Source organism: Balaenoptera musculus, chromosome 4 (assembly GCF_009873245.2).
Source record: "Balaenoptera musculus isolate JJ_BM4_2016_0621 chromosome 4, mBalMus1.pri.v3, whole genome shotgun sequence".
Classification (NCBI taxonomy): Eukaryota; Metazoa; Chordata; class Mammalia; order Artiodactyla; family Balaenopteridae; genus Balaenoptera; species Balaenoptera musculus.
This window is the reverse complement of record NC_045788.1, coordinates 140665383-140680907: the sequence shown is the minus strand read 5'-3', so window position 1 is coordinate 140680907 and position 15525 is coordinate 140665383. Positions and strand designations below refer to the sequence as shown.

General features: G+C 51.5%; 1 protein-coding gene across 6 annotated transcripts in view; it reads right to left on the bottom strand.

Annotated features, from left to right (window-relative positions):
• MX2 (MX dynamin like GTPase 2) overlaps positions 1–15525 on the bottom strand; it is a 29893-nt gene that overhangs the window by 10912 nt on the left and 3456 nt on the right. For 3 of the 6 annotated variants that reach the window (XM_036851487.1, XM_036851485.1, XM_036851488.1), the window contains exons 2-7: positions 10122–10404; positions 9329–9521; positions 7848–7979; positions 5944–6098; positions 4452–4590; positions 2353–2551 (exon numbers count right to left, since the gene is read on the bottom strand). In XM_036851487.1, the coding sequence (XP_036707382.1) occupies positions 2353–2551; positions 4452–4590; positions 5944–6098; positions 7848–7979; positions 9329–9521; positions 10122–10298 (995 nt within the window). In that variant the 5' untranslated portion in view covers positions 10299–10404. The remainder of the gene's footprint in view (positions 1–2352; positions 2552–4451; positions 4591–5943; positions 6099–7847; positions 7980–9328; positions 9522–10121; positions 10405–15525) is intronic. The other 3 variants (XM_036851489.1, XM_036851490.1, XM_036851491.1) reach the window with 3 other exon arrangements.

The window sequence follows — 15525 nt, the reverse complement described above, 5'->3', positions numbered from 1 at the left end:
GCTCAGCTACTCATCCGGGAAATGCAAATCAAAACTGCAATGAGATATCACTTCACATCTTTTAGGATGGTGTTATCAAAAAAACAAAAGACAAGTGTTGGCAAAGATGTGGAGAAATTGGAACCCTTGTATACTGTTGATGGGAATTCAAAATGGTGCAGCCACTATGGAAAGCAGTAAGAAAGTACCTTAAAAAATTAAAAATGGGACTACCATATGATCCAGCAATCTCACTTCTGGGCATTTATTCAAAAGAATTGAAATCAAGATCTCAAAGAGGTATTAGCACTCCTATGTTCATTGTAGCACCATTCACAATAGCCAAGATGTGGAAACACCTAAATGTTCATGGAAAGATAAATGGATAAAAAATGTGGTAGATATATGCAATAGAATATAATTCAGTCTTTAAAAAGAAGGAAATTTTGCAATATGTGACAACATGAATGAACCTTGAGAACATTATGCTAAGTGAAATAAGCCAGTCACAGAAAGACAAATACTACATGATTCCATTCATGTGAGCTATCTAAAACTCATGCAATCAGACAGTGGGAATGGTGGTTGCCAGGTGTTGGGGGGAGGAAGAAATGAGGAGTTGCTAACCAAAGAGCAAAAAGTTTCTGTTATGGAAGATAAATAAGTTCCAGAGCTCTGCTGAAAAATATTGTGCCAATAGTTAACAATACTGCATTGTTCACTTAGACATTTGTTAGGAGGGTGGACCTCATGATAAATGTTTTTTCCACAATAAAATTAAATTTTAAAAAACGTTTACACGGTGCTTACTAAGCGCCTACATGATTCTAAGGGCTTTAAAAATATTTAATCACTGAACAACCAATTTATTTTATTTTATTTTATTTATTTATTTATTTTTGGCTGTGTTGGGTCTTCGTTTCTGTGCGAGGGCTTTCTCTAGTTGCGGCAAGTGGGGACCACTCTTCATCGCGGTGCCCGGGCCTCTCACTATCGCGGCCTCTCTTGTTGCGGAGCACAGGCTCCAGACGCGCAGGCTCAGTAGTTGTGGCTCACGGGCCCAGTCACTCCGCGGCATGTGGGATCTTCCCAGACCAGGGCTCGAACCCGTGTCCCCTGCACTGGCAGGCAGACTCTCAACCACTGCGCCACCAGGGAAGCCCCTGAACAACCAATTTTAAAGAAAGGCTAATGCACCAGAAGGTTAAGTACCTCGCCCAGGGTCGCACACCAGGTGGTCTGGTTGCTAAGCGTTTGCTGTTAACACAAATTCACGAAGGACCCAGTAGGATCATTTTTCCAGTGCTACTGTGAGTGCCTTTCCTGCAAGGGCTGAGTCCCAGCATGTGGGCACACAAGGATTAAATCTCAGATGTTCAACAACAAAGCCCTTCAGCACACTTTTTTATCCAAGACTTAACTTTCCCAGAGACCTTGAACAGTGGTTTTCAAAGTGTGGTCCCTGGGTCAGCAATGTCGACCTCAACTGGGAACTTGTTAGAAACATAAATTCTGGGGCCACACCCCAGACCTCAGAGACTCTGGGACAGGGCACAGCCAGCTGGATTTTAACAAACTCTCTCGCAGATTCCACTGCTCCCTCAGGGTTGAGAACCATGGGTGTGATTGTTACAGAATCTTCTCTCTGCTTGGTGAGCAGAGTTTTCTCTCCCTGTGACCCCTAACACTACTGAAAATGATCTGTTTCTTCCATTCAGGGCAGGAGCAGAGAGAAACAAGGAACCAGGGTGGTATCTACAGAGTGCTGGCCAGAACATGTGCGTGTGCCATATTATTTAATCCTAACCGCAATCCTGTGAAGCATTAGCAGGATGAGAAAGCAAAAGCTCAGAGAGGCTGAGCATCTCCCAAGGGCACAGAGCAAGTAGCAAACCTGGTCTGCAAAAATTCACCATTTTCCCACTGTCTCTCCTTAAAGCAGGAGTGACCTCTATATCTTATTACCCTTCTCCCCCCTGAACTTGCTGTTCAGGAACAGCAAGTTCCTAAATAAAGTGAAAGGAAAGAAGTACCTGATTCAGCGGGAAAAATCCCAGTGTTTTTCAAGATTCTGTGGGACTCAAAATTTTGTGGGACTTCAAGATTTTGTGGGAGAAAGCAAGTGAAAACATTTTGAGAAACCAAAGTGTGCTCTGCCTTATGAAATACCCTATTACAATTTTTAATCAGTGTCATCATCAGAGTCCAAGAAAAACTGGTTTAAGTAAGCCAATAAATTTAACACCGAAATAAAGACGAGGGTAGGTTATGCTAATTGTATAATTTTTATATATAATTTGGTAATCATCTAGGCCAATTCTGGTAGGCGGGGCTGCTTTCCATGGAGTCCAAGGTTGTCCTAAAGAATCTTACCTGAAGTACGGATGTGTTTGAAAGAACATCATTTCCTTCTTGGTTGCTTCGGCCAAGCTCAGCTTGTTCGTGACCTCCTGCTGACCCCGGCACTTCACTATCATATAGCCTTTCTTGAGACGGTATGTGAGGTTCTGCATGACTTTCAGGACACCTTTCTCAGTGCCCTTGTCCACTAGATCTGGTTTGGTCAGGATTCCTGTGAGGTGATTAGACAAGGGCACTGGAGAGGTTGGTTCTCAACTCAAATATATTGAATGCCGCTAGGCTACGGGATCTTTTATTGGCCATGACCAGCAAAGCCTCCTGCAGCCTTGATTGCCCAGCGCCTGACAGCCCATTCATTCATTCATTCCATCGTCACTCCTCTTACTTGTACTTTTCTTCACTCACCCATTCACTCAACTCATTTACTGCCTTGTGTAATTTATGTAACAAACGTCTCTTGGGTGCCTGCTGGGTGCCAGACACTTAGGCAGCATACATCATCGGAACCGACCCACTCCGTCACCATGCTTCCAAAAACACATCATCCCCTACTGTAAGGAGGGTCTGTGCCCTCTCTCTAATGTCTCCTGTCACAAACTCACTCTGCCCCTTCTGGTTGGGTACCTCCTTTGATATCTTCCCTGCCTTCCTCTCTCATGTTCCTGCCCTCACTCCTTCCTGCTCACATTGCACTAAAAGCTTTGATTTCCAAGTGACTATGTTCTTGATGGACACTTGGTTTGCTTCCACATTTTGGCTGTTGTGAATAAGGCTGCTGTGTACATGAGTGTATATTCCATTTCCTTTTTAAACCTAGCACACTGTTCTCTATTTCTGTACTTGACCTAGAATGCATGGAAAGTTTGCATTGATGTTATAATGCTGTTTGGAATATACTAAGGCCAGATCGTGTATACTCTATGGTTATAGTACTTAGCTGAATTTATAACAATAATAGCTAATATTTAGCAAGAACTTTTGGTTATTAGAGTTTGTGGCTAATGAGAAGAACAGAAAACTACTACTGGTGTTACTCAATTTCTACGGAGACACTGATATCCAAATAGATCAGTCTACTGAACAGATGATATTATCTTCTGTGGTCATCAATAAGACATCCCTAATGACTTATAACTGCATGATGACTGGTGACCCAAAACCTGCGTTTTCTCTCTGGTTCAATGTGTTCTAGACACCTGTAGAAGTCAGCAGCTAACAGGGCACAAGTGTAGTCTGGTATATAATAACACATTACACTTGAGCTGTATTCCCCTAGTGTTATTTTGATCCTTACTGGAAAACTAGGCATTTGGTGAGGAAAAAGTGGAAAAGGCAATGATATACTGAGTATCCATTTAGTAGAGGAAAATGACTTGCAAATTTTCAGGAAGGCAAACTCGACGGGTAGGTGAAGTGGTTGGGAGAAAAGTGATATTGAATAATAATATTAAAAATTTTTAAATAGCAGCTATTATTTGCCCAAGGATATGTAGCCAGTAAGTGGTAGAACAAGGATTCAAACCCAGGCAGTCTGTGCTCTTAAACCAAGTCCCCTATAATGCCTTCCAGAGTGACTTTTAAAAAAAAAAAAGAAATTTAAGGGAACCCATCTGCCCCAGGAAGCGTTCTGCTTGAATATAAATTCTGCAGACATCTGTGCTCCAATGTAAGCCAGGAAGTATGTTCCCTGAGTATGTTCATACAGGCCCTGGGAAAGTCTTTTCCATGCACCAAGGACTCACAAGAACTTTACCTGTGGAATTGCAGAGCTGATGGGCCACTTTCTCCATTCTGGACCATTGTGGGAGAGCAAATAAGGCATTTCTCCTCCCCCATCCAGAATGGTTCAAGAATGCAAATAAGGGACAATAGAAAGGAGGGCAAAGAACCTCCAAATGTTGGCCACACATCTAACCCTGACTGTCAGTGAGGGTGGCCCACCTGCTGTGCTCGACTTCACCCCGAGCCCGTGGAGCTTCCCTGGGAACAGCACTTGGATCTAAGGCAGGATGTGGGTGCCTCTAACAGAGCTACATTCCAGGACCTTCTAAATACATAAGGGGTCTCTCCCTGGCTTCCTGTCCTCTAGAAGCTTGGTTCTTTCTTCTTACCTATGGTCCTGTCTCCATCGGGGTCCACCTCCTGAGCCATGCTCAGCGCCTCCGTGGTGGCGATGTCCACGTTGCAGGGGACCACCACTAAGTTGATTGTCTGTTGCCTCTGGATGTACTTTTTGATGAGTGCCTTGATCTGATGCCAAGGAATCACAAAGGAAGAACACGTCTCTGGTCATCCAAGAGCATGGCTAGACATCCCAGAGCATGACCCAGTTGTTACACTTCTGGGCTTTGGCTTAGCCTGTCCTCTTCCTCTGGAATGTCTACCCACTTGCCCTTATTGAGCTCTCTGTTGATGTCCTACTTATCCTCCAAAGCTCATCACTGATATTTCTTCTTTCTCAAAGACTCCCTGATTCCTATGGCTAGATGAGAGCCCTCCTTCATCGACAGACCTTCCCTGTGATACTCCTGAGATTATGGCAGGAAGAAGCAACGTGCTCTGACCCCAGGCAAGCATCTTTCTCACACCCTAGGAAGTCCCACCCGTTTGCTGAATGAAGCCGGGTAAGAAGTGTGGAATTAGTCCCTTAACGCAGTAAGGGAAATGACCTAACTACACTGCTCCTATAGAGACAGAGAATGGTGATTTGGATATAGGAAGAAAGAGTAATTTAACTGCCCAAGACAGTGGAGCTAGCAGAGACCCCATCCAGAAGGGACTGACAATCCTAGTTGGGCTATGGTTGAGTTCCCAACACTGGAAGTGCCTCCCGTAAAAAGGAAGAGGGCAGTTAAGTGACCCCAGTCCTAGGGCAGGAGGGTATCATCTTCTCCCCGTCCTCTGCCTTGCCCCTTTACACCCTGGACCCCAACCCCGCTCCTGAGACCATCCTTGTCTCCTTGGCCTCTATGTGAGCTGGCCTGGCAAAGCTTGACAAGGCTGCTCTTGGGGTGAACCCAGCCCAAAGATCATGTGTGACTCTGGCATCCCAGTGACGACTGTGTCCTCAGGCAACCTTAGGGGGGAAGGTCTTTGGCAAAGAAGCCCAAGGCTCAGCGGCTGTCGGTTTGTACTGGGTCACTGCTGGTCTGCGGTTCTCATTCCTGTGCATTGTGGTGGCCTTTCTGCCCCTGATCAGAGATAACAGTCTGTGTTCCGATTGACTTACGTAGAGCTAGTTTAAAAAACTGTTGCTAAAATTGGCAGATCCCATGTAAAAATCCAATTTCCGGCTTCTTTTAAATATCGGGATAGTGGTAACACTGGGCCAGCATTCTCACAGGGCAACATTGGGCAGGGCGTCAACACCTATACACCTCCAGTGCCACTGAGTCAACTTTGCCTGTTTCCATGACCTGCCAGGCCCTTGTCAGAATCTGAGTATGAGGTCCCAGCCCTAGATGGTCCTACCCCAGTCTCCTCCCCAACTACTCAGAGTGAGGGCTGGGAAGGTGCGCCAGAGCCCTTGGGGCTGCCGGCAGAGATCTCAGAAGTCTCCCCAACTTAGCGTGGGACCCATTCCCAAGTTCCAGAAAGGCTCACCTGCAGTCCGATATCATGGGGCTGGTTTCCCACAGCCACCCTGGTGATGCCGGGAAGATCAATGAGGGTCAGATCTGGAACCTCAGGGGAGGTGATCTCCAGACTAATGAGCTCGTGGCTAATGCCAACTCCATTCCCAGCTATGGCATCCTGGGCTACAGAGACCGAGAGGAGAAAAACCGAGAGTCCAAATGAACAACCCAACCTAGCAGAAGCAGTGAAACCTGTGGGCAGCTACATATTTCTCCCATATTTGGGGACAGCCCTGATGTGAGAAATAGGCAGGCAACTTAGGGCACAGCCCTGATTAATTGCCTAATTCTTTAGAGATAGAAGTTGGGGTCGGGGAGATGACAACCAGGATGTTCCTTTGTAAACTTTTCCTGCCGTAATTATCATTCAGGGTCACTACCTAAGATATGATTTTGTAACTTTGTACTGAAGCGTACCATACGTACAGGAAAGTACCCATTGTCTTAGGCACGTGGCTTGGTGAGTTTCGCAGGCTGGACCCTATATTGGTGCTTATAGCTGAGGGCTCTTCCTTTTCATTACCATGTGTTATTACACCCTGTGCCTTGATCCAGTCTACTGTTGATGGACATTGGGTGGTTTCCAATGCGGGGCGGGGTGGGGGGTGATCGCAAGAGTGCTGCTATGAAAATTCTAGAAACTGACTTTTGGTACACCTTTTGGCTGGGGGTATACTCAGGACCGGAGTTTTTGGGCATCATGGGGTGTGCACACCTCCAGCCTTAGTGGATATTGTGCCAGTTTTCCAAAGTGGTTACAGCAACTTACCCTCCCACCAGCAGTGGACCAGAGTTCCAAGACACTATTCTAAAGATGCTCATTGTACATCCTTACACAGAATGTTCACCCAAGCTGGCACCCATGGTGCCCTCCTAGTCCTGCCCACAGAGCTCATGGCTAGAGAGAGTCTGGGCAGATCTCGACAGGGCTGCAGGATGTGCCGGGCACGAGGCATTCCAGGACAGGCATGGCCGGCACAGAGGGTGCAGAGCTTTTATCATTTGAAGCTAGGAAACTTGCCACTTGAGGGTCTCAAGAAGTTTCTGTTTTGAGGGGTGGATGCTAGAATTGGGGCAGTACTTCTCTATTTTGGGAGGGATCCCTCTGGTGAGCCAGCTGAGACAACAGGATTCTCGGGGTGCTGAGCCCACAGAGTCATGTGAAAACCCCAGCCTCAGATGCTAAGTTTATTGCTTAGTAAGGAAGAAGCCCATCTCCCTGGAACGGAAGCTGTGGCTGCAGAGTTTCCTGTTATGATCAGTGTTAATTTTCGCCTGCCTGGCTGAGCCCTGCTTGAGAGCAGGAAGGGGGAGAAGCCTGGGGGAGGGGGTGGGCATGCTCAGGGACCTGGGGGGCAGGGTTGCGAGGGGGTGACCTCCAGGGTCCCCTCTGAGCAGGTACGGAAGTGGATTCCAGGAGCAACTGAGCCTTTTGATCATTCTGTGGTTACCTAAGGCTAATCTCAAGTGTTGGCTATGCTTCCAGAAATGATGGGTGGGTGGGGTCAGCGTTGGGGGAAGCTGCATCGGACGGGGACAGGGACGTGGCCACAGGCACCCAGCCACGTTAGGTTAGAGCAGCTCCTTGGGACACACACACCCAGCAGTGACCAGGGTAGCTGGGGCGGGGGGTCCTGTAGGGGACACTTCCCAGAGGAGGGGCAGGTAAACTGAGACCCAAAGAAAGAGTAGGAATTAGGCAGGCAAGGAGGAGGGACAGCATGTGAGGGATGGCATTTGAGGCAGGGGGGCTGGCACATGGGAAAGCCTGGAAAGAAGAGGCGGGTGCTTGCTGTGGAGCTGGAGAGGCCCCGATGACCGACGATGACTGGGTTAGAAGGAGCCCACCTGTAGCCGCCCGCGGGGCCCTACCTTTACGTATTTCCCTCTCCACCTGTGAGGGGTCTTGCAACTGGAGCTCCGTCTTCCGGTAGCTGATTTTCCCGGCCCACCTGAACTCCTGCTTTGTCAGTTTCAGCACCAGCGGACACCTGGTTATGATTCCTGAGAGAGAGTTTCCCAAACATCCTAAGTTTCCCTTAAAAAGAAGCGTTCACAGGTGCCCTTTGCTCTTATTCTCCCCGGTGTCCCCAGAGGCCTCGTCTGAAATCTCTAGGGCCTAGTCCAAACCCCAACACTTTCCCCCGGGCCATAGAAAGGCCTGGGGCGTGGTCCAGGTGGAAGCCCGGGGCCAGGACAGGCAGGATGTGAAGCGGCGGGATCCGCCTGACCCTGTCCGGCCCCTCCAAGCCTCTCCCATTCGGGGGTGGAGGGAGCACACAGCCCTGTCCTACGAGGCGGGTATGTCCAGGGCCACCTGCCTGCCTCACAAGACTGCCATGGCCACACTGGCCTCCAGACTCTCTGCTCTGTTGTTTCTCTCCCCAAAATGCTGAACCCAGGGCAGAGAGGAAGAGCCCTGTCCCCACTCTGACTCCATCACGTGTCAGGCACTGGGGCAGGTGGGAAACTCACAGGAGACTCTGGAGAAAAGGACCAGCTGCCTGTGGTCGGGAGGAGGCACCGGCCGAGGCGCTCTCACTGGCGGCTGTGTAGGGCCCAGGCAGCCCTCCGGCATCCCCACTCCCTCCTCTGTGCCCAGGAGGCAGCCCTGGCCCCCCCCCCCCGGGTTCTGGTTGGGTTTTGCCGATGGGCAGTGCTTGCAGGAGATGGGAATGAGGGAGGGAACCAGGACAGGGGAACTTCTACCCACTACAGGATGCCATCTCTTTCCTTCTTTTTTTCCTTTATAATTATTTTATTAAATCAGAAATGTACAACAGCTTTTAAACTCGACACACACTTAAAAAATGTTTAAAGGAAACAGGGACTTCCCTGGCGGTTCAGTGGTTAAGACTCTGCACTCCCAACGCAGGGAGCGTGGGTTCGATCCCTGGTTGGGGAACTAGATCCTGCGTGCTGCACAGCATGGCCAAACAAAAAAAATTTTTTAAAGGAAACATTGTGTCTTATCACACCATGATCCTGGCTAATAGCTGTTCAAAGTGTTGAGAAAATTCTTCAAAAAGACTTCACATGTTACCTGAAACTCACAAATTAACAAGAGCAAAGAAGAAATGCTTCTACACTCTTAGAAAGATAACTAGAAAGAAACCGACTGATACAGGCCCAGCGATGGCTACTGACAGGTGAAAGAGGACTCAGAAACTACGGGCAGCAGGAACATCCAGGGCCCTGCCGCCCGGCCCCCTGCCCACACCATGCGCTCCAGACGCAGCCGTCCAGGACCTGTGGGAGCTGCTCCCCCGGGGGCCTTCCCAGCGACCTCCCCTGAGCCCACTGGTCCCCGGGATGCCTTGTGGCTTGCAGGAGGCTGGCCCGGCAGAGCTTACCGCTGCCTCTGGGAAGGGCGACCCCCGACAGAGCCTCCAGCACGGAGCTCTTGCCCGAGCTCTGGTCCCCGATGACAGCGATGGCGGGCAGGGCCAGGTCCTGCTCCACGCCCAGGGCCCGCAGGGAGTCGATGAGGTCGATGCAGGGCCGCACCTTCTCCTCGTACTGGTTGTACAGGTTGTTCTCGGGCCCCTGGAAGAGTCACAACAGACTTCACAGTCTTGGCCTCTGATGGGGCTCCCACCACCTTTGGGAATTTGTGGCCGAATTGATGGATCTACTGATGTTGGGTTAGAAACAGGAGGGATGAGGGGTGGATCTGGATGTGCCTGCAGGGAGGTCCCCGTGCTCTCTTCCTGTGGAGGCTTTGCTTCCGCTGCTGGGGGGAATATCTGGCTGGGGCTGGAGATGGAGGTGCCCGTCTGAGCAGGCCATCTGGCGCCAAGGGGCAGGCGTTCCCAGCCGGAGGGAGGAGAGGAGCGGGCCCGCGGCTGCCGAGCTGGGGTAGGGTGGGGGTGGCAGGCTGGCAGTGATGACAGCGTTAGTCATAGCTGGAGGCAAAGCTCCCAGGAAGGAGCCCCCAGATTCACGTCCAGGAAGGCCACTGTTGCCCGCAGAGACTGCGTCTGTCCCTGGTGCTTGTTGGAAGTGCCCAGGAGAGAGGGGGACTCCAGTTGTGCTCCTGGAGCTGGACCAGACTTGCAGGTTTTATTTCCCGCCTTTCCCCGCCCCTGCCAACCCCCGGGGGGTGCTGGGATGCGCCCTTCCTGACCATACCTGCACCCGACTTACCTTGGACATCTGCTGGTCCCTGTTTCTTCCTGGCTGCTGATGGTTCAAATTCAGCAGATTGAAGTCCTTGGCGAGGAAAACCGGGTCCGTCCCTCCCCCCTGCCAGTTTGGCGGGTACATCACCTGTCCAGGTGCTGCGCCCGGTGGCCGTAGTGGCTGCTGCTGGAAGGAATTCATTTCTTCTTTTGGACGGTGTTGGGAGGAAACTGGGCTGCACGTAGGGCTCAGGCACCAGATGGGTGCGGTCACCACTGCTCAGCACCTCCGATCTTCCTGGCAAGCTCTACAAAGACACAAGTTGGGAACGTGGCCCAAACGTCCCCCAGCAGACCTCCCCAGGGCTGCATTTTTTCCAGCTCTGCCTTGCCCAACCCCGTACAACCCATCCTCTGCACACAGGGGAGGCCGGTAGCCCAGCACAGGAGGGGCGGATGGCAACACGCAGGCGCAGAGCACAAGAGGGGTCTCCATGGGCCCCCAGGGCCTGGGGACAAGCGAACTCCACGCTTCCACGGGAGAGTGTTGTTTTTTTTTTTAAAGGAATTCCTTTATTTTTATTTTTTATTTATTTATTTATTTATTTTTGGCTGTGTTGGGTCTTCGTTTCTATACGAGGGCTTTCTCTAGTTGCAGCGAGCAGGGGCCACTCTTCATCGCGGTGCGCGGGCCTCTCACTATCGCGGCCTCTCTTGTTGCGGAGCACAGGCTCCAGACGCGCAGGCTCAGTAATTGTGGCTCACGGGCCTAGTTGCTCCGCGGCATGTGGGATCTTCCCAGACCAGGGCTCGAACCCGTGTCCCCTGCATTGGCAGGCAGATTCTCAACTACTGCGCCACCAGGGAAGCCCTCCACGGGAGAGTCTGAATGTCCCGCTGTCACTTCTGATGGGCTCCGTGTCAGCTGAGGTTCAGGACTGGGCAGGAGACTGTAAGACGCGGAGAGATGACAGGCAGCCCCTCCTGGGTCCGTTTGAAGCCAACCTCTGCCCTCCCGTCACTGTTTCCCACACAGACTAGGTCAGCCTGCTGGGGAGCCTGGGAGAAATGGTTGTTTGGGTCTCTTGCTTCTCCATGGGGCCTATAATCAGGTAGTCAGCACCCTAGAAAGAGCTGGCGGTATTGAGTGCCGGCCTCACCCAGCGCTGCTCTAAGATGCTCATTTCACTTTCACAACAACCCTACGTGTTAGCTCCTAATCTTCATTTTTCCAGGTCAAGAAGCTGAAGCGCAGAGGTCCAGTTACTGGCCTAAGTCAGGGCCCAGAGACCAGCCAGTGACTCTGGGTCATGAACCCTTTCCTGCTATGACCTCCACTGGCAGCAGAGTGGATACAGTGAGTTGAATGGCTCCACCCCCCTACCAAATGCATGTCCACCTGGACACATGAATGTGACCTTATTTGAAAAAGGCCACTTGCAGATGTAACTGATAAGAATTTGGAGATGAGGGTGGGCCCGAAATCCAAGAAGAGACAGGCAGAGAGGATTTGAGACCCAGAGACCCACGGCCAGAGGGCGACAGAGGCAGACATTGGAGGGATGCTGCCCCAAGCCGAGGAACCCCAAGGGGGGCAGGAACCCCAGAAGCTGGGATAGAGGCCTGGAAGGGATCCTCCCTCACCCTTCCAGGAGGAACTAATTCTGCTGACGCCTCGACCTGGAACTTCCGGCCTCCAGAACCAGGAGAGAATAAATGTCTTGTTTTATGCGTCCGAGCTTGGGGAATTTTTTATGCCAGCCCCAGGGCACTAACCAGTGGGGAGGATTGGAATCTTGAGGTGGCCCCTCCCCCATAGCTGGCCTTTGGGGCGTCCACTTGTACCCCGTGTCCAGCTGCGGTCCTGCAGTCCAGCCCTCCATCCGTCCTCTCTACGCGACAGCGGCCCCTGTGCACACATTGTGGCCCTTTTCCTTCTAAACCCCTGGTCTCATCATGTCACTGCCCTCTCTAAAAACCTCTGTCATGTTTTCTTTCAGAATAGACTTCTCAAAAAATTTGGTCCTAACCTAGCTTCTCATATTTTATATCATCTCTGAATGCTGGGCCTAACAGTTTGCCTTCCTCAGACGGCACATATGCACATTCACAACTTTGTGTGTGTGCCACTGACCTGTTTTTAAAAATGAGGGTGATTTGTTCATTCATTCATTCATTCATTCAACAAGTATGCTTTGAGGACTGATATGGGCTGAATTGTGTCCCCAAGTTCCTATGTTGGAGTCCTATTCCCCCAGGACCTGAGTGTGTCTGTACTGGAGATATGGCCTTTAAAGGGGAGATTGAGGTAAGATGAAGCCACTAGGGTGGGTCCTAATTCAATCTGACTGTCTTTATGAAAAGAGGGGATTAGGACCCAGAGGTGCACAGAGGAAAGAGCACGTGAAGACACGGGGAGAAGACGGCCGTCTACACACCCAGGCGAGAGGCCTCAGGAGAAACCAACCTTAATGACCCATTGATCTTGGACTCTTGGCCACCAGACTGTGAGAAAATAAATTTCTGTTGTCTAAGTCGCCCAGCCTGTGGCATTTTGTTATGGTGTCCTGAGCAAACTAATACAAGGACCTACTATGTGCCAGGTAGTTCCTGCCATAGGGGTACAGTGGTGATCAAGCCAGATAAAGTCCCTGCTTCCAGTATATACACTCTGTCAAGGACACCCCCCAAACAAATAAGCCAACCAACAACGATCTAATCCCAGGTGACGATGAAGTGTCTGGAAGGAAGGTAGTGGCTTATAGAGCCAGGGGTCAGGTGTCAGGGGGTAGGGGTTCTGTTTGAGGGTGTGTCCGTGTACAGGAAATGAAGGAGCAGAGGAGCAAACATTTGAGGACCTGGGAGGAGCCTTCCTGGCAGAGGAAACATAAGTGCAAATGTCCTGAGGTCAGTATGAGCTCAGGGAACTGGGAGAAGCACCCCTTTCTCCTGGGGGGCTCAGAAAGCCCAGCCCAGGGGCACCTCCTTTCTTGGGAGGGGGCTGGCCTCTCTGCCTCGTCCTGTCTGGGCTGTGCCCTGGCCTTTCCTGGCATTGTTAGGGCTGGACCTGACACTTGGGTTTGGGCTGGAAGAAGGCAGAGAAGGTCTTCTACCTGCACTCTTCTGAGTGGTCAGCCCCACTGACCCGGAGACTGTAAGCGAAGGGGGATCCCCAGGTTTGGCCCTGCTCCCTGGGGAGCCCTGCGAAGGCTGTCAAGTGGAAGGAGCGCCCTTACCTCTGTGTTCAAATCCTAAGCCAGCACTTCTGTTCCCTCTTGTGGATGAAGGGCAGTGAGATCGCTCAGCAGAAACTCATGAGGGAATTGGTTGGAAGGCCAACCTCACAGCCAGCCCGTCAGCCGATCCCGATGTTCAGGGCTGCGTGGGAATGACGCAGGCACTACCCAGCCAGGAACCGCTGGCACCTAGCCCTTGGAGTGCCCCATGGCCTAAGCCAGCTTTAGTGGAAAAGGCTCTCAGACAGCCCCTCCCTCTGGTTGGGGACCAAAAATAAATCTGGGTTTTTTACAGCTGTTTTGCATCTTCCCGTTCTTCTTCATTTCTCTGAGTCCCTGAGGTTTAGCCTTTGATGTGTTCCGTATCTCACAGTCTCCCACGCTACCATACTCCCCAGTGAAATCATTCGTTTTACAAAATACCTAGCCTTCCAGCAAGTATCAAGAGAAAATATGATCTCATGCAAAATATCTCTGCTTTTTTTTTTTTTAATTAATAAAATTGCCCTAAAGGACATATCCAGCGGAGTTCCCTGGTGGTCTAGTGGTTAGGATTCGGTGCTTTCACTGCTGTGTCCCAGGTTCAATCCCTGGTCGGGGAACTGAGATGAGTGGCACGGCCCACCCTCCCCCCCAACCCCAGAAAAAAGAACATATCCAGGGATTTATTCAATCTCCTTAATATAAGGAAATTATAGTAAAATTATATTAACTTCCTTAATATAAAAACTCAAGAGATTCCTTTGCAGAGGGCCCAGCTGGAGGAGTTTGCTCTCCTGGTGAATCGAGTGCTTCTTTTTGTCAAAGAGGGAAAGAGACCATCTGTCCCACGCAACCTTGGCCTTGGGAGTCAGGAGGCTCAGGACAAATTGTGGGCGGCCCTAGCTGCCTCTGGCTTGGCTTTGCGCCTTGGCTCCTGTCCCCAAGGCCTTAACAAAGATTATTCTAGTGTTATGGTTTGACTGTGGCACTTTTTAAAACAACTTAGAGCAGGGCGTGAAAGAGCTAGTCTCGGCGAGTCTGTATGTCCTCTGCCTTTTCTGGGGGGAGGGGGTGGGAGTTGGAGGATCCAGGGTGGGGGGGTGGAGAGGCTGCAGCTGAAGAGGCAGTGGTTCCACAGAGAGGCTGGGAGGTGCAGCGTGGAGGAGTATTGGTGTCAGGGCATCTGTGTGGCAGGATGGGGCAGCAGGATCATATCAAGTGACGGGCCCCGAGCTCTCTTTAATAATATAAAGATAAGAGGCTAAGGGCATAAGAGCAGCTGTGGGCAGGAGAGAGGTGGCCCGTCCCACACGAGTGTCACTGAGGTCAGCTGCAGAGAGGGGGTTTCCTGCCTTCCCTCTCACGGGGCAGGACCCAAAGCACTCTAGAGGGACCCTGCCTGCCCCTACTCCCCACCTAGATCTGTGCAGGGGCAAAGGGCTGTGTCCACGTACGAGAGCGTGACCAGCAGCCCAGGGGAAGAAGCAGCCCAGGAGTGGACAAAGGGTGGACTGGCAGAGAGGACCACGGCAGGAGGATGGGAGGAGGGAGATGGGAGGAGGGAGATGGGAGGAGATGGGAGGAGGGAGATGGGAGGAGGAGATGGGGGAGGGAGATGGGAGGAGGGAGATGCGGGCAGGGAGATGGGACTAGGAGATGGGAGGAGGAGATGGGAGGAGGGAGATGGGAGGAGGGAGATGGGAGGAGGGAGATGGGACTAGGAGATGGGAGGAGGACGAGATGGGAGGAGGGAGATGGGAGGAGGGAGATGGGAGGAGGGAGATGGGAGGAGGAGATGGACGGAGGGACCACTGAAGGGGAAGGAGAGTATCATTGTGAGTCATCCCTGGCCCCTTTGTGTGTCCTCCATCACCTGCAAGGATGGAGGCTGTGCTGATCTCCGTCCCGGCAGAGGACAGTTTATTACAAAAGGATGTAACTCAGTCCCAGCCAGATGCAAGACGCTCACAGGGCAGAGCTGGGGTTGTGGCTCAACCTGAGGACACGTCAGGAAGCCCAGAGCTGTCGGCCGGCCTGGCCACACACAGCGGCACAGCCGTGCAGCCGAGCCCAGTCTCCCACCTCCCCCCAGACTGGACCATCCCCCCGTTTCTGACCACCTTCCGGCCCACCCAGCCCTGGAATAGCTGGGAGAGCGAATTCACCCCAACATGGACAGCTGGGACCATGGCGACGGCGCCCCCTCTGTTG